The sequence below is a fragment of the Rissa tridactyla genome, chromosome 12 (genome assembly GCF_028500815.1).
Source record: "Rissa tridactyla isolate bRisTri1 chromosome 12, bRisTri1.patW.cur.20221130, whole genome shotgun sequence".
Classification (NCBI taxonomy): domain Eukaryota; kingdom Metazoa; phylum Chordata; class Aves; order Charadriiformes; family Laridae; genus Rissa; species Rissa tridactyla.
This window is the reverse complement of record NC_071477.1, coordinates 18,047,591-18,070,560: the sequence shown is the minus strand read 5'-3', so window position 1 is coordinate 18,070,560 and position 22,970 is coordinate 18,047,591. Positions and strand designations below refer to the sequence as shown.

Here is a 22,970-nt window from a genome sequence, read left to right as displayed (position 1 = left end):
GGGAATGTAAAGGCGGAATAGATTTGGAGTAAGCCTGGCTGGGTTACATTCAGGCAAAGGACCAAGCCGCGACCCCCAGCCCCTGGGAAGGGAGATCCTGTCCCTCAGAAGTAACTCCGGGCTCTTCCTGGGGCAGTGTGATGTGGGGATGCTCAATGCCAACGGCAGGACTGTGGAACAAGAGCTCCCAGGCTCTTGGGCGGGGAAGGGGAGGCAATGAGACGCTAATGGTGTCAGGATAAAGTGCTTCCTCATAGGCATCAGTGGCAGAGACAGCAGCCATAGCCGAGGGCAGAAAGAGCTCATCTCTGTTGGTGCATTTCAGACTTTCTTCATCCCTCTGTCAGCTCCACCACAGGCTGTCCTGCAGTGTCCCACACCTGTACCTCTTTCTCTGCAGGCTGTAGACACCCACCCTGCTACCACACCTTGCTCTCACCTCAGCATCTTCCTTCCTTTACTGATATCTCTCCATCCTCCCTGGCTGCTCCTTGAAACACAAAGCCTCGGGCTGATCCCGTCTCCCTCTGGGTGACTTGTTACAGCACAGCACTGCCCTTGGAGTGACATTTCTTTTTCTTCCTGTGCAGTCTGGACCTCCCCAGATGAAGGTTGCGTCGTTATTTCTTTCTCATGCTGTACCTTACGAGAAAGAAAAGGTCCGTCATCTCTGAAAGCAGCCTTCAAGCACTCTCAGGCTACTGCTATACTGCTTGGAGCCCCCCCAGTGCTGGGGTGAAGAACTCCAGGTCCCTCAGCCACCCCACACAGGTCGTGTGCACTAGGTCCCCAACCCCACCTTGGCAGACCTCCACTCGACACTCTCTAGTCCACCACTACTTCTCAGAAATGGGGAGCAACACACTGGGACACAGCCATGTGTGTGGGGCCACACCGGTGCTGAGCTGAGGGGGACGAGAACTCAGGTTGTCTGGGTGGCCCACGTTCCTCCTAATGCAGCTTGGCCTTGTTCATAGTGTCCATACTCTACTGGCTCGTAGTGCCCAGGCCCAGGTCCTTCTCCTCAGAGCCTCTGCTCAGCCGGTCAGGTCCCAGCCTGTCCTGATGGATGCGCTTATTCTCCCCCTTCCTCCCGGCACACACCGATGCAGGACTGGCCACTTCTCCTTGTAAAACTTCAAGTGACTACTGTTGGCCGAATCCCAGTTTCACAAAGTCCCCATGGACTGAAGCACCGTTTGCTCAGCATTTAATGTTCGCATGCAGCTGGCTCATCTTGACTGGGATGCCTCTCACAAGAGAAGAGCATGAGGAGTTGCAGGGCACTACAAATATCTCTCCTAGAGAAACTTGGGGGTCGGTGCTGATCATGCCATAGGTCTGGACCCAGAGGGGAAGTTGCCCTTTCTGGGAGAGAGCAGCAGGAACACCTGTGGCTCTGCCTGGGGGGTGGAAGATGACTCAACTGAGAGCTGAAGGGCCAGCACGGGAGGGCAGAACATGGGCACCGCTGTGGTGGGTGGATGTCTGTCTGCTATGGATCCCCTGCTCAGGAAGAGGAAGCAGATGAGGCCTTCTTTAGTCACCTGGAAGAAACCTCATGTTTGCAGGCCCTGGTTCTCATGGCAGACCTGAACTACCCCAGCATTTGCTGAAGGGGCAACACGGTGAGGTGCAAGCCTTACAGGAGAGTTTTGGAGCTCACTGGGGATGTCCTGCTTACAAGGGTGACTGTGATGCCATGAGGTGAAGTGCCCTGCGGGACTTCCTCCTTACAAACAGGGAAGAGCTGGTCAGGGCTGTAACAGTCAGGGACGAGAAGGTAAAGGTGAGGCTCCTGAAAGAAGCAAACCCATAGGTTTTTCCTTGTGTTTCTTCCCCTCTTCTGAGTCGCCTTTTTAAATCTTCTTTTATTTTTCCCCCTGACAGCCAGAATGTTTTATCAAAACTGGTTTTCAGCAAGAAAGTTGTCAGTGACCGAGGAGGAATCTGCTTACAAAGCTTTCTGTTCTACCTGGCAAAGTTCAAGAATGGATGGAAGGAAGAACACAGGCTTTTCCTCTTTGCCCTCTTTGGCTCTGGTTTTCCCTGATAATCAAACCTTCTCCTTTTCTCCGTCTCTCCTGCTTACCTTTACTTCCCACATCTCATTTGTCACCATCTCCATACTGCTTTCTCTCTGTTTCTCTCCTAATGAAAGGTTAAAGCCACTTTGCTGAGGTGTATAAGCCACTTTGCTTAGCCCATCCTAAAAGATGTATTTAAATAGACTAGAGTAAGAACAATTCAGAAACCCCTATGTTTTTCTCCATCGACTTTAAAGAGACCCTTGGGTAAGAGCCCAAATCCAATCACTTACCTACTGTTTATAGCGGAGTCCTACTCTAAGTCCCATAAGAAGTTTGTTCTTTGTGCAGAAAAGGATGTCGTCTTGTTCTCGGCTGATTCTCCTCTCCATTCTTCTGTTTTCCTTCCAGCCTGTGCCCGAATGTCCCCATGAGCCTCTTTTCTCATCCTTCTACATTCTTTTGCTCTGTCTCATCTTTTTTTAACCTCCTGAAGCATTGCTTCCTCCACTGACCATCTGACCTTACTCATTGCAGCTGGGATACGAAATATTGAACCATACCAGTGTCACGGAGCTCCTTCTTTTGGGCTTCTCCTCCACCGTCAGGAGCACCCAACGGCAATAACTCTCCGTGCTTTGTACCTGGTTATCTTAGTTTGCCCTTTTTAGAGGCCTGGTTGACGGAGTCCCTTGGGAAGCAGTCCTGAAGGGCAAAGGAGTCCTGGAAGGCTGGACAGGAGCAGGCCATCCCCATGTGCCTAAAACCAGGCTGGCGGGGAAGAAGACCAGCCTGGCCAAACAGAGAGCTTTGTCTTGAACTTGGGGAAAGAAGGAGTTTATGACCTTTTGAAGAAGGGGCGGGCAACTCAGGGGGACCACAAGGATGTCGTGAGCTTATGCAGGGAAAAAATTAGAGGGGCCAAAGCCATCTAGGTCTTTACCTGGCTACTGCCGTAAAAGACAATAAAAAATGTTTCTATAATTACATTAGAAACACAAAGAGAGCTAAGGAGAATCTCCATCCTTTATTGGATGCAGCGGGAAACATAGTGATAATGGGTGAGGAAAAGGCTGAGGTACTTCATACCTTCTTTGCCTCAGTCTTTAACGGTAAAGACCAGTAGTTCTCTGGGTACGCAGCCCCTGAGCTGGAAGACAGGGATGGGGAGCAGCATGGAGCCCCCATAATCCAAGGGGACTAAGTGAGGGACCTGCTACAGGACCTAGACATAGACAAGTCTATGGGGCCAGATGGGATCCACCCAACGGTACTGAGGGAGCTCTTGGAGAAGCTCACCAAGCCCCTTTCCATCATTTATCAGATGCCCATCTACAAGAAGGGAGAGAAGGAGGATCCGGGGACCTACAGGCCTGTCGTCTGACCTCGGTGCTGGGGAAGATTATGGAACAGATCATCCTGAGTGCCATCATGCGGCACGTGAGGACAACCAGGTGATCAGGCCTAGTCAGCATGGGTGTGTGAAAGGCAGGTCCTGCTTGACAAACCTGATCTCCTTCTATGAGAAGGTGACCCGCTTAGTGGAGGAGGGAAAGGCTGTGGATGTTCTTTACCTAAACTTTGAGAAAGTCTTTGACAGCCATTTCCCAAAGCATTCTTCTGGAGAAACTGCCTGCTCAGGGCTTGGGCAGGCGTACTCTTCGCTGGTAAAAACCTGGCTGGATGGTTGGGCCAAAGAGTGGCCAAAGTGGTGGTGAACAGGGTTTAACGCAGTTGGCAGCTGGTCACACGTGGTGTTCCCCAGGGCCTACAACTGGGGCCAGTTCCTTTTCATGTCTTTATCAATGATTTGTATGAATGTTTCCAGTGCACCCTCAGTAAGTTTACAGGAGACACCAAGTTGTGCTGGAGTGTCGACCTGCTTGAGGGTAGAAAGGCTTTGCAGAGGGATCTGGACAGGCTGGATCGATGGGCCGAGGCCAATGGTATGAGGTTCAACAAGGCCAAGTGCCGGGTCCTACACTTGGGTCACAAGAACCCCATGCAGCGTTACAAGTTTGGGGAAGAGCAGCTGGAGAGCTGCCTGGCAGAAAAGGACCTGGGGGTTCTGGTTGACAGCCGGCTGGATACGAGCCAGCAGTGTGCCCAGGTGGCCAAGGTGGCCAACAGCATCCTGGCCTGTATCAGGACCAGTGTGGCCAGCAGGACTCGGGAAGCGATTGTACCTCTGTACTATGCACTGCTGAGGTCCCACCTCGAGTGCTGTGTCCGGTTTTGGTCCCCTCAGTTTAAGAAAGACATTGAGGTCCTGGAGCATTTCCAAAGAAGCTGAACGAAGGTGGTGAAGGTTCTGGAGCGTCTGAGGGAGCTGGGGGTGTTCAGCCTGGAGAAAAGGAGGTTGAAGACCTTCTCGCTCTCTACAACTTCCTGAAAGGAGGTTATAAGGGAGGTGGGTGTTGTCTCTTCTCCCAAGTAACGAGATATATGAAGAGAGGAAATGGTTGTAAGTTGTGCCAGGAGAGATTTAGATTGGATAGTAGGAAAAACTTCTTCACTGAAATGTTTGTCAAGCACTGGAACAGGCTGCCCAGGCTGAGTCACCATCCCTGGAGGTGTTTACGGGATGTTGAGATGTGGCACGTAGGGATGTGGTGTAGTGGTGGACGTGGCAGTGTGAGGTTTACAGTTGGACTCAATGATCTTGAAGGTCCTCTCCAACCTAAATGATCGTGTGAGTCGATGATTCTTTTGAAGCTCAGGACTTTGTTTCGTCCTTGCCCCTTCTTTGGGAGGCCAGGAGGTGCCACAGAATGTTACTACCCTTGGCATTGCTCCCCCTCGCATCCCACTGCCCCCAGGAAGAGCCCTGGGCCACAAGTGAGGGACAGGAACTGCCTTGCCAGGGCCGGGGGCGAGGGCTTGGCCTTTCTGCTGCATCAAACCAAGCCAGGGTTTGCTCAGCATCACAGCCACCTGCACTCTGCCTTTGCCCACCTGCAGTCACAGCCTCCACTTATCTGCTCTAACGAGTCCCTGGGGAGGCCTTGTCAGTAAAGGCCCTCAGAGGGCTCCTTAATGCTTCCAGGTACTTGGAGTTTTTCCTTCTGATTTCTTGAGCACTCTGTTCAATCTTCTCTCAGGATCTGAGGCTCATGGACCCAGCAGCAAATACCCCGTGGGGCTCATTAAAAGACAGAAAGCCCTAACAAGGTATTTCTCTCTTTGTAATTTTCTTCAAGTCTTCAAGAGCAGTACAGCTAATTGGAGAGGTTCTGTAGTGTAGTTAAGGAGGAAGGTTTCCAACTGCATCTAATGAAAACGATTTCTTGCTTTTCAAGGGTATATTTTATTCCTTTTCAGTGTAAAGAAGAGGTGACAGAAGCATTCTCCAAGGGACAGTGATGCAGAGTGTCTCCTCAGGAGGTCTGGACAGGGAGGAAAAGCGGTCCCTTGGGGTCTGGCACTGTGTGGACAGCTTTGCTCCTCACCTCCCACACCCCACCATTTCTGGCGTTGGCCTGAAATGACCTGGGACTTCCATCACTGCTCCTTGCATCAGACTTCTCCACTGACCTCTGCAGCTGGATGTTACAGCCCCGTTGCACCATCTCCCACCTGCTCAGCTGAGAGACCTGGCTGCACACGGGCACAGGAGAATTTGTCCTGTTCCTCAGAAAAGACAAGTAAAGCATAATCAGTTTTCATAACCGATAAAATAGACTCTGTAATCATACGCTAAGTACAAGCTACCACTAAGGAGCTTGCCTTTCTGCAAGGGAAAATCTTAATGAGAAATATTTGAGGCAGGTAGACACAAAAAGATAGATCTAAACACAATTAAAGAGCTGGCTTAGGAGACAATTGGAGTGTGTAAAGACAGGCAAGCTTTTAATCCCAGAAGCTCAAAGCAGCAGCACAGGTGAGAGGTATCTGAATGAGCAAAGAGCAAAGGCAGGAGAAAACTGGAGAATAATGGAAAGGGCCTTTGCCTAGACAGCCTGCGTCTGAAACGATGACTGCAGAAACGGCCGTTGCACCAGGATAAGTGTAAGTATATGAAAGATTAGAGGAAGTAAACACGCTGCATTAGAGGGAGACTAGTGGTAATGAGGTTGCAGGGGAAGATCGATGTTTCTTTGGAATATCCCTTTTGAAAGGTCATGGGATCGGCAGAGGTCTCTTGTGAGAAGTGAAAAATCGGTCTTGCACTCCTCTGTGCAAGAGGCCAAGAGTGCAACCCAGGGAAGCCCAGGCTGTACAAGCTCACTTTGGTGATCAGTGTGCCATCACTGAGAGTCTTCCTGGGGGACATTTCTGGGCACCAATAGCAGAAGAACGTGTCCAAGAACCATCAGCATGGAGTTACCAAGGGTAAATCAAAGAAAAAGGAAGCAAGGTGGAAGCAAGGACAAGTAGACGGGGAGGAATAAAGGGAAATTGTCCAAGCAGCCAGGGGTCAGGTTAAGCAAGCCAAAGCCCAGATGGAGTTAAGTGTGGCCTGGAACGCCAAGGGCAACAAGCAAAACTTCTATAGCTATGTCAGTGACAAAAGGAAGACTAGGGAAAATGTGCGCCCACTCAGGAAGGAAACGGGAGACCTGGTCACCCGGGATATGGAGAAGGCTGAGGTACTCAATGACTTCTTTGCCTTGGTCTTCACCGGCAAGGGTTCTAGCCACACCTCCCAAGTCACAGCAGGCAAAGGCAGGGCCTGGGAGAATGAGGTACTGCCCACAGTAGGTGACGATCAAGTACGAGACCATCTAAGGAAGCTGAAGGTGCACAAGTCCATGGGACCTGATGAGATTAATCCGCGGGTCCTGAAGGAACTGGCAGATGAAGTTACCAAGCCACTATCCATCATATTTGAGAACTCGTGAAGTTCTTGCTGGCTGAAAAAGGGGAAACACAGCACCTGTTTTCGACAAGGGAGTACAGTTAGGTCTGAGGAACTACAGGCCGGTCAGTCTCGCCTCTGTTCCCAGCAAGGTCATGGAGGAGATTCCTCCTGGAAACTTGGCTAAGGCCCATGGAAAATAAGGAGGTGACTGGTGACAGCCAATATGGCTTCACTAAGGGCAAATCGTGACTGACAAATATGATGGCCTCCTACGATGGTGGTGGTAGGCATTTGTGGATAAGGAAAGAGCAACTGATATCATCTGCCTGGACTTGTGCACAGAATTTGACACTGTCCCGCTCACCATCCTGGTCTCTAAATTGGAGAGTCGTGGATTTGGTGGAAGGATCGCTCGACGGATACAGAATTGACTGGATGGCTGTACTCAAAGAGTTGCGGTCAATGGCTCAATGTCCAAGTGGCGAGCAGTGATGAGTGGTGTTCCTCAAGGGTTGGTACTGGGACCGGTGCTGTTCAACATCTTGGTTGGCAACATGGAGAGTAGGATTGCGTGCACCCCAACAAGCTTGCTGATGACACCAAGCTGTGTGGTGCGGTCAACACGCTAGAGGGAAGGGATGCCATCCAGAGGGACCTGAACAGGCTGGAGAGCTGGGCCCGTGCAACCGTCATGAAGTTCAACAAGGCTGAGTGCAAGGTCTTGCACTGCGTCACAGCAAACCCAGGCACAACTATAGGCTGGGCAGAGAATGTCTTGAGAGCATCCCTGAGGAGAAGGCCTTGGGTGTATTGGCTGCTGAGAGGCTCAACATGAGCTGGCGATGGGTGCCACAGCCCAGAAAGCCAACTGCATCCTGGGCTGCATCACGAGCAGCATGGCCAGCAGGTTGAGGGAGGTGATTCTCCCCCTCTGCTCCGCTCTAGTGAGACCCCCACCTGGAGTCCTGTGTCCAGCTCTGGGGCCCACAATATAAGAAGGACACGGACCTGTTGGAGTGAGTTCAGAGGACATGAAGATGATCCGAGGGCTGGAGCACCTCTGCCATGAGGACAGGCTGAGAGAGTTGGGGGTGTCCAGCCTGGAGAAGAGAAGGCTCCGGGGAGACCTTAGAGCCCCTTCCAGTCCTTAAAGGGCTACAGAAAAGGTGGAGAGTAACTCTTTGTCAGGGAGTGTAGCAATTGGACAAATTTTCTATTAAAAGAGGGTAGATTTACCTTTGCTATTGGGAAGAAATCTTTCCCTCTGAGGGTGGTGAGACACTGGCATCGGCTGCCCAGAGAAGTTGTGGATGCTTCTTCCCTGGAGGTTTCGAGGCGAGGTTGGATGGGATCTTTGAGTAACCCGGTCTAGTGGGAGTTGTCCCTGCCAAGACAACCCGCATGCTGATGGATTGAACCACGAGCCGACAGGGACTATAAACTAGTGCCATGCCAGCCCCCATCTGGGACCCTCACCACCCTCACTTGAGAACTACAGATCAACGGGACACCGTTGAACTCCAAGGACCGTCAAGATGCCAGCGGGCCTGTGGTGGTGACTATACTCTTGCTGTGCTCCGTAACACTCCTCTCTTTTCTTCCTGTTCTCTATTTCCTCCTTTACTCTATTGCTCGTCTTGGTGACTAATGCTGGGGAATAACAATAAATCTGCAGTGAGCGGCATCTGACCTCATTTGTGTCTTAATCTCATGCTCATAATCAGCCCGAACCCCTCCCGGACCAAACGTAGTCAGACCAGGACGTAACAAGGGCCTTGTGATGTGAGGGGTGACTCTCATTGCCAAGGGGTGACCTCGTTGCTGTCTTCAACGTCCTCCTGCTGGGGAGTGCAGAGGGAGGTGCTGACCTCTTTTCTCTAGTGTCCGGTGATAGGATGCAAGGGAATGGCTTACAGCTGTGTCTGTCAAAGTTCAGACTGGCTATTGGAAGTAAGTTCTTCCCTAGAAGAGTGGTGAAGGGGTTGATGACCCCAAGCCTGCCATTGATCAAGAAGTGACGTGACAACACTCTTAGATATGTGCCTTAACTTGCAGGTTGCCCTGTGTGGAGTCAAGAGTTGGACTTGATGATCCTCATGGCTCCCTTCCAACTGCTGTGATTCTATGAGCCCCATCCAGTTCCTCCTTGTCTGTGAGTAAGAGTGCAAATGTGGTCAGCTCAGGAGCTTTCTCGGCCAAAACCGGTCTTCAGCATCCTCTGGAATTCTCTTGGGCTGATTCTTTCCAGCGCCACTGACCTTGCAGCAGATTTTGTGGTGGTTCAACTACCCACGTAAGGCTGGAGCAGCGACTACAAGGCTTCCTCCGAGACAAGGCCCTCTGCGCTCCCTGCTCCCCTGTGCACAGAGCACACCTCTGCCTCCTCACCACCCTGCCTGCCTTCCTGAGGAACCCTACCCATCCATGGCTGCCCTCCCACCACCCAGCCTGTCCCACGACAGCTCTGCCATCCCATGGAGGCAGGGCAGAGACAGGTGCCGGTAAAGAGGAAGCTGATGGATATTGGATGCGGAGTCCATCGGAGATGATGACAGAAGAAGAGAGGGCGCGAAGCAGGCAAAGGTGACCCAAATTGAGGTGTTGCTTGTGAGTCGCTTCTTTTACAGGACCCTGACTGGCCAACAGCTGGGAGGAGCCATTTTGAGGCAAAGAGACACATCACAAAACCACTCATCCCAACAGAGGAACATACAGGGTTCCTGTAATACTCCCCTGAGTAAAATTAGGGGCAGAGAGGAAGGACTCCTGACTTCTCATGCCACCATCAAGTACAGGTGAGCTTTGCCTTTTCTCAAAACATGCCCATGTGACACAGGCACTAAATATCAAAGCCTTTTCTGTAGCCTGTCCTTGCTTTCACTTCCTAATGGCTGCTTCGAGGCCGCTGCCAGCGCACTGTCCGTCACTGGCACAGCCCTGCTGCCCCAAATGTGGTCCCATAGACCTGCTGCACAGGAACGGTAGAGGGTAAGTTCATTCAGGGTGGGGAGATGCAACCCTGGCACAGTCCCCTGACAGCCCTCAGGGCTCTGTCCTTATCAGCCTTCCTGCTTGGGCAGCCTCCAGCAGTGCCCTTGTCGCGCAGGAGCTGCTGCGAGCTGATGTGTGACAGAGAAACCTGATTCTCCTTCTCACATCTCATTTCTGACACACACACGGTGCCCCGTGCTTCTCCAGGGACAGGCCTGCTCCCCAGAGAGTCTTTCCCCAGCTGACCCGGTCAGTGCTTGCCTGGCCAGACATTCCTGGTTCCCTCCCCATGCTCCCTGCAAGGCCTCAAGCTGGTGGTGCTGCTCTGCAGAGCAAGGGGCTTGTGGAGCCCCTGGGCAACGAGGAGAGCCCACACTGGCTGTGCTGGCCAGGCTGGGAAGCAGACCCTTCCCAGGGCTCTGTGGACAATCACGGGACATTCCATCTCTCTCAGGGAGTGTGTCAGGCTCATCACGGGATCTAGCCCATGGCCCTCATTAGCCTGGCCATCTTTTGCTTTTACCTTCTTGTGAAACTCCATCCATTGTGCACCCAACGCAAGGCACGCGGTGTCTCTGGACACCTCTTGTGCTCTTCTGGTAGCTCCTGATAGCGCCCTGAAGAACAGGAGTCTTCAGCAGGTACGGGAGCCCATGGCAGGGATGATTTATAGGGTCCCTTCTAACCCAAACCGTTCTATGATTCTATGATTCTATGAAAAAAGCAAGTATTTGTGTAGTGACAGGTTTATAACTGATACAATGACCACAAGACAAATGCTGCCGGAAATAAATACGAGGTCACTTGTAAAGAGAGATGGGAGATTCGCTGCTGCTGAAGCAAACTGGTAGAATCACAGGCCTTCCAGAGGGCACCCTTGAGCTCCTTGTTCCTCAGGCCGTAGATGAGGGGATTCACTGTTGGAGGAACCACCAAGTACACAACAGCCACCACCAGATCCAGGGATGGGGAGGAGAGGAAGGGGGGCTTCAAGTGGGCAAACACTGCAGTGCTGACAAGCAGGGAGACCACGGCCAGGTGAGGGAGGCACGTGGAAAAGGCTTTGTGCCGTCCCTGCTCAGAGGGGATCCTCAGCACGGCCCTGAAGATCTGCACATAGGACACCACGATGAAAACAAAACACCCAAACAATAAATAGACAGTAAGAACAAGAAGCCCAACTTCCCTGAGGTAGGCGTGTGAGCAGGAGAGCTTGAGGATCTGGGGGATTTCACAGAAGAACTGGTAAATAGCATTGCCCTGGCAGAGGGGCAGTGAAAATGTATTGGCCGTGTGCAGCAGAGCAGTGAGAAAGCCACTGCCCCAGGCAGCTGCTGCCATGTGGACACAAGCTCTGCTGCCCAGGAGGGTGCCGTAGTGCAGGGGTTTGCAGATGGCCACGTAGCGGTCGTAGGCCATGATGGTGAGAAGGGCAAACTCTGCTTCAAAGAAGAAGGCAAGCAGAAAGACCTGGGCAGCACATCCCGCGTAGGAGATGATGCTGGTGTCCCAGAGGGAATTGGCCATGGATTTGGGGAGAGTGGTGGAGATGGAGCCCAGGTCAAGAACAGAGAGGTTGAGGAGGAAGAAGTACATGGGGGTGTGGAGGTGATGGTCCCAGGCTACGGCGGTGATGATGAGGCCGTTGCCCAGGAGGGCAGCCAGGTAGATGCCCAGGAAGAGCCAGAAGTGCAAGAGCTGCAGCTCCCGCGTGTCTGCGAATGCCAGGAGGAGGAACTGGGTGATGGAGCTGCTGTTGGACATTTGCTGTTTCTTGTCATGGGGGCTCTGTCCAAAGAAGGAAAAACACAGGGAAAAATTAGGACAGCCTTCTTTGAGCAAAGATGCTCCCTTTTTCTTACCTTGTCTGTGTTTTTCATTTTTCACTATCACATCTGGTGAGTGTTCTTTTTAAGGGCAGAAATCCTCAGTTTTATCACTAAAAATGGGAAGAGTCTTGAGACGGGACAAGCAAACAGGCTCAGCTCCCTTTGGCCTAGTGCAGAGCCAGGAGAGCTGCAGTGTCCATCAGTCTTTTTCCCATCTGTCCTGCACTTTTGCTTGTGCTGCACCTGAAGATGAATTCACACACAACTTGCTCTTGCATAAAACCCAAACAGCTGAGCTCCCACGGGAGCAGAGGAGCACTGGTTCAAAGAGCAGATCTGCGAACTCTTCTCTGTCTCAGCCCAGAGGTGGAGCTGTGAGTGTGATGGAGACAGCAGGACACGACACAACCCCTCCCAGCGAGAAGCAAAGGACTTGGAGAGGAGAGTGCCGAACCCCCGAGGAAAGGCTCAGCCCTCCCTGGGATCCCACCGGAGAGCTGTGCCTTTCTGGGGGCAGCTGGCAAGCCCAGCAGGACAGGCAAAGCGGACAGTCAGGGGTCCCAGAGATGGGGTGCTCTAGAGAGTCACGTCGTTGCCCCTCAGTCAACGCCCAGAAGACAACTCCAGTGAAGGACCAAAAGAGAGCTGCCTGAACGCCCCCTCCCCAGTGCGTGTCGGCATTTCCCCCCAGCCCTTGCCCATGTCTCTGCTGCCTGGAGCTGCCCCTGCCCGGAGCCCTTTGTCTGCGCCCAGGTCTCCTCCCTGCCAGTGCCCCCAGAGCCCATCCCACCCGCTGGGGGCTCAGCTCTGCCCTGCACACCCCTCCCGGCAGCAGGGCACTGCCCAGGGCCATCTCTGGCTGTGCAGGCTCCCGTGGGGACATCGAGCAACCCTGATGAGGCTGGAAAAGCGATATTGGTGCTGTCTGTGAGCAGCAGGGTGTTGCTTCCTGATACTCCCTGGTTCATTCACCTCTAACAGAAACAGATTGGGAATTTCAGTGCCTCCTCCTGAACTGAGAGATAAAGCTCTCTGCCCACCCAGAAAACGCAGAGTAGGAGATTACAAGAACAGAATCCTTGCCTTTCAGGCAGAGCCTGCCTCGCTGTGCTTCTTGAAAAGTCTCCTGTAGTCACCTGCAGCTGTGGGCAGCCCCGAACCACGCAGCACCCCCTCGACAGCAGGGCCCTGCCCTGCCGGAGTTTCTCCTTCCACCCACAGCTTCTCCCCACAGAAGCTCCGGGGGGAGCTCCCCGGGCAGGCTGAGAGCTGACCCTGGCAGACGGCAGAGGCCCTGCCCCGGCAAACAGCCCCTGGGGTGCAGGGACCCTGCTCTGAAGGACAGCCCTGGGCACCCCTGGCTGCACGCCCACTTGCACACCTCCACAACCATCCCCAGCAGAAAGCAGCCGTCGTGCCCTGTGCCTCTGATGGCGCAGCAGGGAAGCCCTGCTCGGGAGCACACCCTCCTCCTGTACAGTAGAGAAACTAAGAGAGTCCTCCTGACAGATGCCATCGGCTGTCAGAGGCACCAGGTCTAGGAGATCCCTCCAGGAACTGAAGCTGCAGTGCCCTGCAGCCAGAGGCTTACCGCGCAGAGGGCTGTGAAGATTTCTTCCCCAAAGAGGTCTCAACGTCCTCCCACTCCCAACTGCTTTAAGCTCTCTCAGCCTCACAGATCTCCTCTCGCTGCCTGCAGGCAGTGCCCCCAGCCCTGCTCCTGGGCAGAGCTGTCTCTCTGCAGCGCTGCCCGCTTGCCATGAGCTCCCTCTGTCCCAGGAGCCCAGCCCAGCTCCGCAGCAGAGGACCAGCCCGAGGCAGCGCTTCCTCTGTCCCCTCTTGGCTCCCTCAAACATCTCCCTGGGGCTCCAGGGGATCCTATTGGGAAAGGGACTGAAGTAATACTGTGTGGTCTCTCTTGCACCTGTGGAGAGACACTTTTTTCCAGCCGTGTAAATTCTCCTATCAGAGAGAGCTGCGCACGAGAAAGGTCTTGTTACTTCTGGTATGAGACAGGAAACCTGGACAGTGGCAGATCTCCTTTGCCCCTGCTGAGCAAAGGCGGTCAGCTTTGTCAATCAAGGCACCTCCTCCTTGGTTTGTGGTCCTGAGTTGGAAGGACTGTCTTTCAAGTACAAGAACTGTTCACACCAATACACGGGAAAACAACCAGGTATCTCTGGACAGAGAATTGGCTAAAAATGGGACCTCATCAGGAAGTTCCATAGTAAAAAGAGAGTATCCAAGAGGTAGATGCAGGAACTCAAGGAGTAATTTAGAAATGGGGGTGGCTTTAGGTAAGCTAGAGCTTCCCAAGTGTAGACCCTTGCAAGGGGTTCAAGGGCACCAAGAGGAGAGGCCACTGCTTCAGGAGCAGTTAAAGAAGAAACCAAGAGAATGAGTGGCCACTGCTGGAATTTAGTAACAGCAGGTGTAGATGAATCCGAGATTTTCTGTGTCCTTCTTGCCTTAGTCTCCTCCAGCAAGGCCTCCGTGGTGAATTTGGATCAAGTCGGGAGTTACTTGAGCCAGCTCAATCCTTACCAGTCAATGAGACTGGAGGGGTGGCGTCCAAGGGAGCTGAGAGGGCAGGGCGATGCCACAGTAAAGCCACTCCCCATCGTCTTTGAAAGGATCTGGAGTTTGCGGGAAGTCCTTAACGACTGGCAGCACCCAAAGGCTGCGTGCACTTTCTGAAAAAGGCCCAAAGGGCAAAAGCCAAAGGGTTTAGGCTGTCCCCATTGCAAGCGCACTTGGATTCCATTTCTGGGTACTGAATAGAGAAGGGACTGAATTTGCCCCGGGGAGACTGTGCCTGGCCATCCTCTTTGCTTCCTCTGATGAAAGGACGGGATTGCTGGATGCGGGGAGAGCAGAGGTTGTCTTTTACCTCAAAGTCAGAAAGGCTTTCAGCCTCATTCCCCACGATATGCCGGTGTCCGAGTTAAGTCATTATGGTCCACACGGGTGAATAAGTGGGCAGGTAAAAAAACAGTTGGACAGTGAGGCTTGGACGGATGTGGTCAATGCGTGCTGCTCTGCCTGGAAGACTCTAGCTAACAGGGTCCTGCAGAGGTCTGGCGTGCAACTTGCCCTGTTTAACGCATTTTTAATCACCCAGCCAAGATCAGAGAGTGCTTTTTCGTAACATTTGTAGATGACAGTCCTTTGAGGAGAGCAGACACTACAGTGGCGGGCAGGGACATCATCCCAAAGGACCTAGACAGGCTGGAGCCATGGAAGGAACCTCATGATATGCCATCAGGATAAATGCAAAGTCCTGCTCTTGAGGTGGACTAAGCTCCTGCAAAGACAGAGGCCTGCGACTGCCTAGGTTTAAGAAGCAGTTCTTCAGGAAAGGCTGCGATGGTCCTTGTGTTGCATTAGGCAAAACATGGGCCATTCAGCAAAGGAGGCCAACAGCATCCCGGGCTGTATGAGCAGGAGCACAGCCAAGGGCAGTGATTATCTTGCTCTGCTCAGCACACGTTAGACCACATCCAGAACACTTTACCAGGTTTTGGTGCCCCGCAATACCAGAGAGACCTTGGCAAACTGGAGCCCGTTCAGTGGAGGTCAAGAAACATGGTCAGGGCTGAAGCACCTGCCCCGTTAGGAGGGGCTGAGGGAGCTGAGCTTGTTCAGACTGGAGAATGGAGGGCTTTTGGGAAAGGAGCCTTTCACTGCCTACAGCGCGGTTTCCAATTAGACACTCCGGTGCAAGAGCGGAAGACAAGAGGCAATGGGCCTCCTTGTTCTTGGTGAAGAGAAGAGGGTCAGGCTTGATATAAAGAGAAATATTTGACACTCGAGGACAGTCAGACATTTTGCAGAGAGTGTGTGCTGCTTCCGTGCCTGGAATTTTCAAAGACCCACCTGGATAAAGCCATGAGCGAGCTGGTGTGACCCTGCTTTGAGTAGAGCGTTCGTCTATAGACATCTTGCAAGGTCACTTCCAGCCTGAATGGAAAGTTCCCGGAATAGGCCAACATTTGCCACCCTGAGACCTGGAATCTGCACTGCTCTTCTTCCTCACTCCCTTGGGAGCTGAGACTTCACTCTTTGCTACTAGAGCCAAGGCTGACAAGGACGACGCAGGTTTTCCAATCCAGATGAGCATCACATTGGTTGGCCCATCTGGCAGCTGTGCTAAAAAGCTGAGGCAAAGAGCTTCCAGACACCTAAAGGAGCATTTGCCCGGTGCTCTCCTGTGAATGTCAGGGGGTGCTGGGCTGACTTTTGCCTGCCGGGTGCCCACCCAGCTTCACTCCAGCTCCCCCACCTTCTTCACTCGCCTTGCTGTCTGCAGGGCTGTTCCTCTCCATGTGTCTCACTCCTCTCTCTTTTAGCCTTTCTTCAATATGCTGTCACAGAGGTGCCACGAGAATTGCTTACGGGCGCAGCTTTGGGCAGTGGCATGTCCGTTTTGGAGCCAGCTGAAATGGGCTCTCTCTCACATGGAGTCAGCTCTTGATCTCTTTTCTCCTAAGCTGCCTCTGCACCCCCCCTCACCCCTACCAAAACCTATCCATGTCAACTCAATACACAGGGCCATTGATGTCCCCAGGAAGACGCGAAGTCATTGATGATCCCAAGACTCCCTCAGGTTGGTTAAGTAAGAGTTGGTCCACTTCCTCTCCTTGATTACTGGTTCTTTATGTCAGAGCAGAGATGTGCTGGACCTCAGTCGTGGCACCAGGGCCAAGCTCAGGCGTGCAACAGAGCAAGCTGTTCCCAAGTGCCCAAGTACCGTGCAGGCAAAAGGTTTGGTTCAGAGCATGCTGGGGGGGGATGGCAGATGGCAACGTAAAGGCGAAATGAGGAGATCAAACCCTGCTCTCCTCAGGACGAGAGAGAAGCAGGGCTGGATGGTGCAGCCCCGGCAGGAGAGGGTTTTGCTGTCTGTGGGGTCTCTGCAGCCCCAGAGGGCCTGTGGTGCAGGTGAAGCTGATCTCCAGGAAGGACAAGGTGCTTTTCAAAATGTCCTTGGCTATAGACATCCCGTGATCCAGGAACACTGTTCCTTGACTGCGTCATCACAAGTATGACTGAAGGATGTGGGAGAAGCACTGCCTACATCTACTGGATTGAGATGGGACAGGACTTGCCTCACTGCAGTTGCTTGAATGAAAGCACCGAACGTGTCTCAAGTTCTCTTGGGGTCTGTTACACGGCTGCTCTGAATGGGGATGGTGTTCGTGCAAGTCTTGTGCTGTCCCTGCTGGCTGCACGCAGTTGTGCTGGAGAGCCCTGGCACCTCAGGCAGCACCACGGGATGGAGTTAACCTTGAAATTGGGCAGCTGCCCTGAATTAGGTTAGGCATTGTAGGGGTGTCAATGAGAAACCAGCCCTAATGGAGATCTGGTAAAGACAGCTGGTGGAGAAGAGAGAGAGAGAGAACTCTTCCAGTGGCAATGACTCCATTTGCTCAGAGGAATAGCTCTATAGGCTGCCCTGGACATATTGAGCAGGAACAGGCTTCATTGTCCTAAACATGGACATCTGCTGTCACTTCAGCTGGCCAAAGCAATGTCCCAAAATGACGGCCCCAGACGCTGCCCTGTCCCGCTGAACTGCTCCGTTAGAGCTTACTGTTACCTGCAAGTGTTCTGGACCACCTCTGGCACCTCAGATGTCCCCTGTTGTTTGCGAGGGTACAGGAGGTAGGGGAGATTTCTCCCTTTCACTATTTGGATGTCCTATCTCATAGTGGGACAAGAAGAGGTGATTCTTGGACCTAGATTCTTGGTCCAAGAATCAACTCTTCTTGTCCCTAACTCTGTCTCTGGGAGGGGAAAGAACCCAGCTGGAAAGAAGTCTCTCTCCCCAGCTGAGGAAGGGAACATCAGTAATGACTTCAGTTTGTTTCACAGGCGGTTCCCCTGGAGCCCCAGGGAGATGTTTGAGGGAGCCAAGAGGGGACAGAGGAAGCGCTGCCTCGGGCTGGTCCTCTGCTGCGGAGCTGGGCTGGGCTCCTGGGACGGAGGGAGCTCATGGCAAGCGGGCAGCGCTGCAGAGAGACAGCTCTGCCCAGGAGCAGGGCTGGGGGCACTGCCTGCAGGCAGCGAGAGGAGATCTGTGAGGCTGAGAGAGCTTAAAGCAGTTGGGAGTGGGAGGACGTTGAGACCTCTTTGGGGAAGAAATCTTCACAGCCCTCTGCGCGGTAAGCCTCTGGCTGCAGGGCACTGCAGCTTCAGTTCCTGGAGGGATCTCCTAGACCTGGTGCCTCTGACAGCCGACGGCATCTGTCAGGAGGACTCTCTTAGTTTCTCTACTGTACAGGAGGAGGGTGTGCTCCCGAGCAGGGCTTCCCTGCTGCGCCATCAGAGGCACAGGGCACGACGGCTGCTTTCTGCTGGGGATGGTTGTGGAGGTGTGCAAGTGGGCGTGCAGCCAGGGGTGCCCAGGGCTGTCCTTCAGAGCAGGGTCCCTGCACCCCAGGGGCTGTTTGCCGGGGCAGGGCCTCTGCCGTCTGCCAGGGTCAGCTCTCAGCCTGCCCGGGGAGCTCCCCCCGGAGCTTCTGTGGGGAGAAGCTGTGGGTGGAAGGAGAAACTCTGGCAGGGCAGGGCCCTGCTGTCGAGGGGGTGCTGCGTGGTTCGGGGCTGCCCACAGCTGCAGGTGACTACAGGAGACTTTTCAAGAAGCACAGCGAGGCAGGCTCTGCCTGAAAGGCAAGGATTCTGTTCTTGTAATCTCCTACTCTGCGTTTTCTGGGTGGGCAGAGAGCTTTATCTCTCAGTTCAGGAGGAGGCACTGAAATTCCCAATCTGTTTCTGTTAGAGGTGAATGAACCAGGGAGTATCAGGAAGCAACACCCTGCTGCTCACAGACAGCACCAATATCGCTTTTCCAGCCTCATCAGGGTTGCTCGATGTCCCCACGGGAGCCTGCACAGCCAGAGATGGCCCTGGGCAGTGCCCTGCTGCCGGGAGGGGTGTGCAGGGCAGAGCTGAGCCCCCAGCGGGTGGGATGGGCTCTGGGGGCACTGGCAGGGAGGAGACCTGGGCGCAGACAAAGGGCTCCGGGCAGGGGCAGCTCCAGGCAGCAGAGACATGGGCAAGGGCTGGGGGGAAATGCCGACACGCACTGGGGAGGGGGCGTTCAGGCAGCTCTCTTTTGGTCCTTCACTGGAGTTGTCTTCTGGGCGTTGACTGAGGGGCAATGACGTGACTCTCTAGAGCACCCCATCTCTGGGACCCCTGACTGTCCGCTTTGCCTGTCCTGCTGGGCTTGCCAGCTGCCCCCAGAAAGGCACAGCTCTCCGGTGGGATCCCAGGGAGGGCTGAGCCTTTCCTCGGGGGTTCGGCACTCTCCTCTCCAAGTCCTTTGCTTCTCGCTGGGAGGGGTTGTGTCGTGTCCTGCTGTCTCCATCACACTCACAGCTCCACCTCTGGGCTGAGACAGAGAAGAGTTCGCAGATCTGCTCTTTGAACCAGTGCTCCTCTGCTCCCGTGGGAGCTCAGCTGTTTGGGTTTTATGCAAGAGCAAGTTGTGTGTGAATTCATCTTCAGGTGCAGCACAAGCAAAAGTGCAGGACAGATGGGAAAAAGACTGATGGACACTGCAGCTCTCCTGGCTCTGCACTAGGCCAAAGGGAGCTGAGCCTGTTTGCTTGTCCCGTCTCAAGACTCTTCCCATTTTTAGTGATAAAACTGAGGATTTCTGCCCTTAAAAAGAACACTCACCAGATGTGATAGTGAAAAATGAAAAACACAGACAAGGTAAGAAAAAGGGAGCATCTTTGCTCAAAGAAGGCTGTCCTAATTTTTCCCTGTGTTTTTCCTTCTTTGGACAGAGCCCCCATGACAAGAAACAGCAAATGTCCAACAGCAGCTCCATCACCCAGTTCCTCCTCCTGGCATTCGCAGACACGCGGGAGCTGCAGCTCTTGCACTTCTGGCTCTTCCTGGGCATCTACCTGGCTGCCCTCCTGGGCAACGGCCTCATCATCACCGCCGTAGCCTGGGACCATCACCTCCACACCCCCATGTACTTCTTCCTCCTCAACCTCTCTGTTCTTGACCTGGGCTCCATCTCCACCACTCTCCCCAAATCCATGGCCAATTCCCTCTGGGACACCAGCGTCATCTCCTACGCGGGATGTGCTGCCCAGGTCTTTCTGCTTGCCTTCTTCTTTGAAGCAGAGTTTGCCCTTCTCACCATCATGGCCTACGACCGCTACGTGGCCATCTGCAAACCCCTGCACTACGGCACCCTCCTGGGCAGCAGAGCTTGTGTCCACATGGCAGCAGCTGCCTGGGGCAGTGGCTTTCTCACTGCTCTGCTGCACACGGCCAATACATTTTCACTGCCCCTCTGCCAGGGCAATGCTATTTACCAGTTCTTCTGTGAAATCCCCCAGATCCTCAAGCTCTCCTGCTCACACGCCTACCTCAGGGAAGTTGGGCTTCTTGTTCTTACTGTCTATTTATTGTTTGGGTGTTTTGTTTTCATCGTGGTGTCCTATGTGCAGATCTTCAGGGCCGTGCTGAGGATCCCCTCTGAGCAGGGACGGCACAAAGCCTTTTCCACGTGCCTCCCTCACCTGGCCGTGGTCTCCCTGCTTGTCAGCACTGCAGTGTTTGCCCACTTGAAGCCCCCCTTCCTCTCCTCCCCATCCCTGGATCTGGTGGTGGCTGTTGTGTACTTGGTGGTTCCTCCAACAGTGAATCCCCTCATCTATGGCCTGAGGAACAAGGAGCTCAAGGGTGCCCTCTGGAAGGCCTGTGATTCTACCAGTTTGCTTCAGCAGCAGCGAATCTCCCATCTCTCTTTACAAGTGACCTCGTATTTATTTCCGGCAGCATTTGTCTTGTGGTCATTGTATCAGTTATAAACCTGTCACTACACAAATACTTGCTTTTTTCATAGAATCATAGAATCATAGAACGGTTTGGGTTAGAAGGGACCCTATAAATCATCCCTGCCATGGGCTCCCGTACCTGCTGAAGACTCCTGTTCTTCAGGGCGCTATCAGGAGCTACCAGAAGAGCACAAGAGGTGTCCAGAGACACCGCGTGCCTTGCGTTGGGTGCACAATGGATGGAGTTTCACAAGAAGGTAAAAGCAAAAGATGGCCAGGCTAATGAGGGCCATGGGCTAGATCCCGTGATGAGCCTGACACACTCCCTGAGAGAGATGGAATGTCCCGTGATTGTCCACAGAGCCCTGGGAAGGGTCTGCTTCCCAGCCTGGCCAGCACAGCCAGTGTGGGCTCTCCTCGTTGCCCAGGGGCTCCACAAGCCCCTTGCTCTGCAGAGCAGCACCACCAGCTTGAGGCCTTGCAGGGAGCATGGGGAGGGAACCAGGAATGTCTGGCCAGGCAAGCACTGACCGGTCAGCTGGGGAAAGACTCTCTGGGGAGCAGGCCTGTCCCTGGAGAAGCACGGGGCACCGTGTGTGTGTCAGAAATGAGATGTGAGAAGGAGAATCAGGTTTCTCTGTCACACATCAGCTCGCAGCAGCTCCTGCGCGACAAGGGCACTGCTGGAGGCTGCCCAAGCAGGAAGGCTGATAAGGACAGAGCCCTGAGGGCTGTCAGGGGACTGTGCCAGGGTTGCATCTCCCCACCCTGAATGAACTTACCCTCTACCGTTCCTGTGCAGCAGGTCTATGGGACCACATTTGGGGCAGCAGGGCTGTGCCAGTGACGGACAGTGCGCTGGCAGCGGCCTCGAAGCAGCCATTAGGAAGTGAAAGCAAGGACAGGCTACAGAAAAGGCTTTGATATTTAGTGCCTGTGTCACATGGGCATGTTTTGAGAAAAGGCAAAGCTCACCTGTACTTGATGGTGGCATGAGAAGTCAGGAGTCCTTCCTCTCTGCCCCTAATTTTACTCAGGGGAGTATTACAGGAACCCTGTATGTTCCTCTGTTGGGATGAGTGGTTTTGTGATGTGTCTCTTTGCCTCAAAATGGCTCCTCCCAGCTGTTGGCCAGTCAGGGTCCTGTAAAAGAAGCGACTCACAAGCAACACCTCAATTTGGGTCACCTTTGCCTGCTTCGCGCCCTCTCTTCTTCTGTCATCATCTCCGATGGACTCCGCATCCAATATCCATCAGCTTCCTCTTTACCGGCACCTGTCTCTGCCCTGCCTCCATGGGATGGCAGAGCTGTCGTGGGACAGGCTGGGTGGTGGGAGGGCAGCCATGGATGGGTAGGGTTCCTCAGGAAGGCAGGCATGGTGGTGAGGAGGCAGAGGTGTGCTCTGTGCACAGGGGAGCAGGGAGCGCAGAGGGCCTTGTCTCGGAGGAAGCCTTGTAGTCGCTGCTCCAGCCTTACGTGGGTAGTTGAACCACCACAAAATCTGCTGCAAGGTCAGTGGCGCTGGAAAGAATCAGCCCAAGAGAATTCCAGAGGATGCTGAAGACCGGTTTTGGCCGAGAAAGCTCCTGAGCTGACCACATTTGCACTCTTACTCACAGACAAGGAGGAACTGGATGGGGCTCATAGAATCACAGCAGTTGGAAGGGAGCCATGAGGATCATCAAGTCCAACTCTTGACTCCACACAGGGCAACCTGCAAGTTAAGGCACATATCTAAGAGTGTTGTCACGTCACTTCTTGATCAATGGCAGGCTTGGGGTCATCAACCCCTTCACCACTCTTCTAGGGAAGAACTTACTTCCAATAGCCAGTCTGAACTTTGACAGACACAGCTGTAAGCCATTCCCTTGCATCCTATCACCGGACACTAGAGAAAAGAGGTCAGCACCTCCCTCTGCACTCCCCAGCAGGAGGACGTTGAAGACAGCAACGAGGTCACCCCTTGGCAATGAGAGTCACCCCTCACATCACAAGGCCCTTGTTACGTCCTGGTCTGACTACGTTTGGTCCGGGAGGGGTTCGGGCTGATTATGAGCATGAGATTAAGACACAAATGAGGTCAGATGCCGCTCACTGCAGATTTATTGTTATTCCCCAGCATTAGTCACCAAGACGAGCAATAGAGTAAAGGAGGAAATAGAGAACAGGAAGAAAAGAGAGGAGTGTTACGGAGCACAGCAAGAGTATAGTCACCACCACAGGCCCGCTGGCATCTTGACGGTCCTTGGAGTTCAACGGTGTCCCGTTGATCTGTAGTTCTCAAGTGAGGGTGGTGAGGGTCCCAGATGGGGGCTGGCATGGCACTAGTTTATAGTCCCTGTCGGCTCGTGGTTCAATCCATCAGCATGCGGGTTGTCTTGGCAGGGACAACTCCCACTAGACCGGGTTACTCAAAGATCCCATCCAACCTCGCCTCGAAACCTCCAGGGAAGAAGCATCCACAACTTCTCTGGGCAGCCGATGCCAGTGTCTCACCACCCTCAGAGGGAAAGATTT

General features: G+C 53.6%; 1 protein-coding gene and 1 pseudogene across 1 annotated transcript; one reads left to right on the top strand and one right to left on the bottom strand.

The window, feature by feature from the left end:
* Positions 1-10,566: 10,566 nt before the first annotated feature.
* LOC128916738 (olfactory receptor 14A16-like) lies at positions 10,567-13,516 on the bottom strand. The gene is made up of 2 exons (XM_054218756.1): positions 13,375-13,516; positions 10,567-11,586 (listed from the first exon to the last, which is right to left on the bottom strand). The coding sequence occupies exon 2, from the start codon at positions 11,581-11,583 to the stop codon at positions 10,567-10,569; it is 1,017 nt and encodes a 338-aa protein (XP_054074731.1). The 5' UTR covers positions 11,584-11,586; positions 13,375-13,516.
* Positions 13,517-17,343: 3,827 nt separating this feature from the next.
* LOC128916736 (olfactory receptor 14A16-like) lies at positions 17,344-20,485 on the top strand (annotated as a pseudogene).
* Positions 20,486-22,970: the final 2,485 nt, after the last annotated feature.

Excerpts from the sequence above, each read along its gene's own strand:
- LOC128916738 (XM_054218756.1), bottom strand. The coding sequence starts at position 11,583 with ATGTCCAACAGCAGCTCCATCACCCAGTTCCTCCTCCTGGCATTCGCA.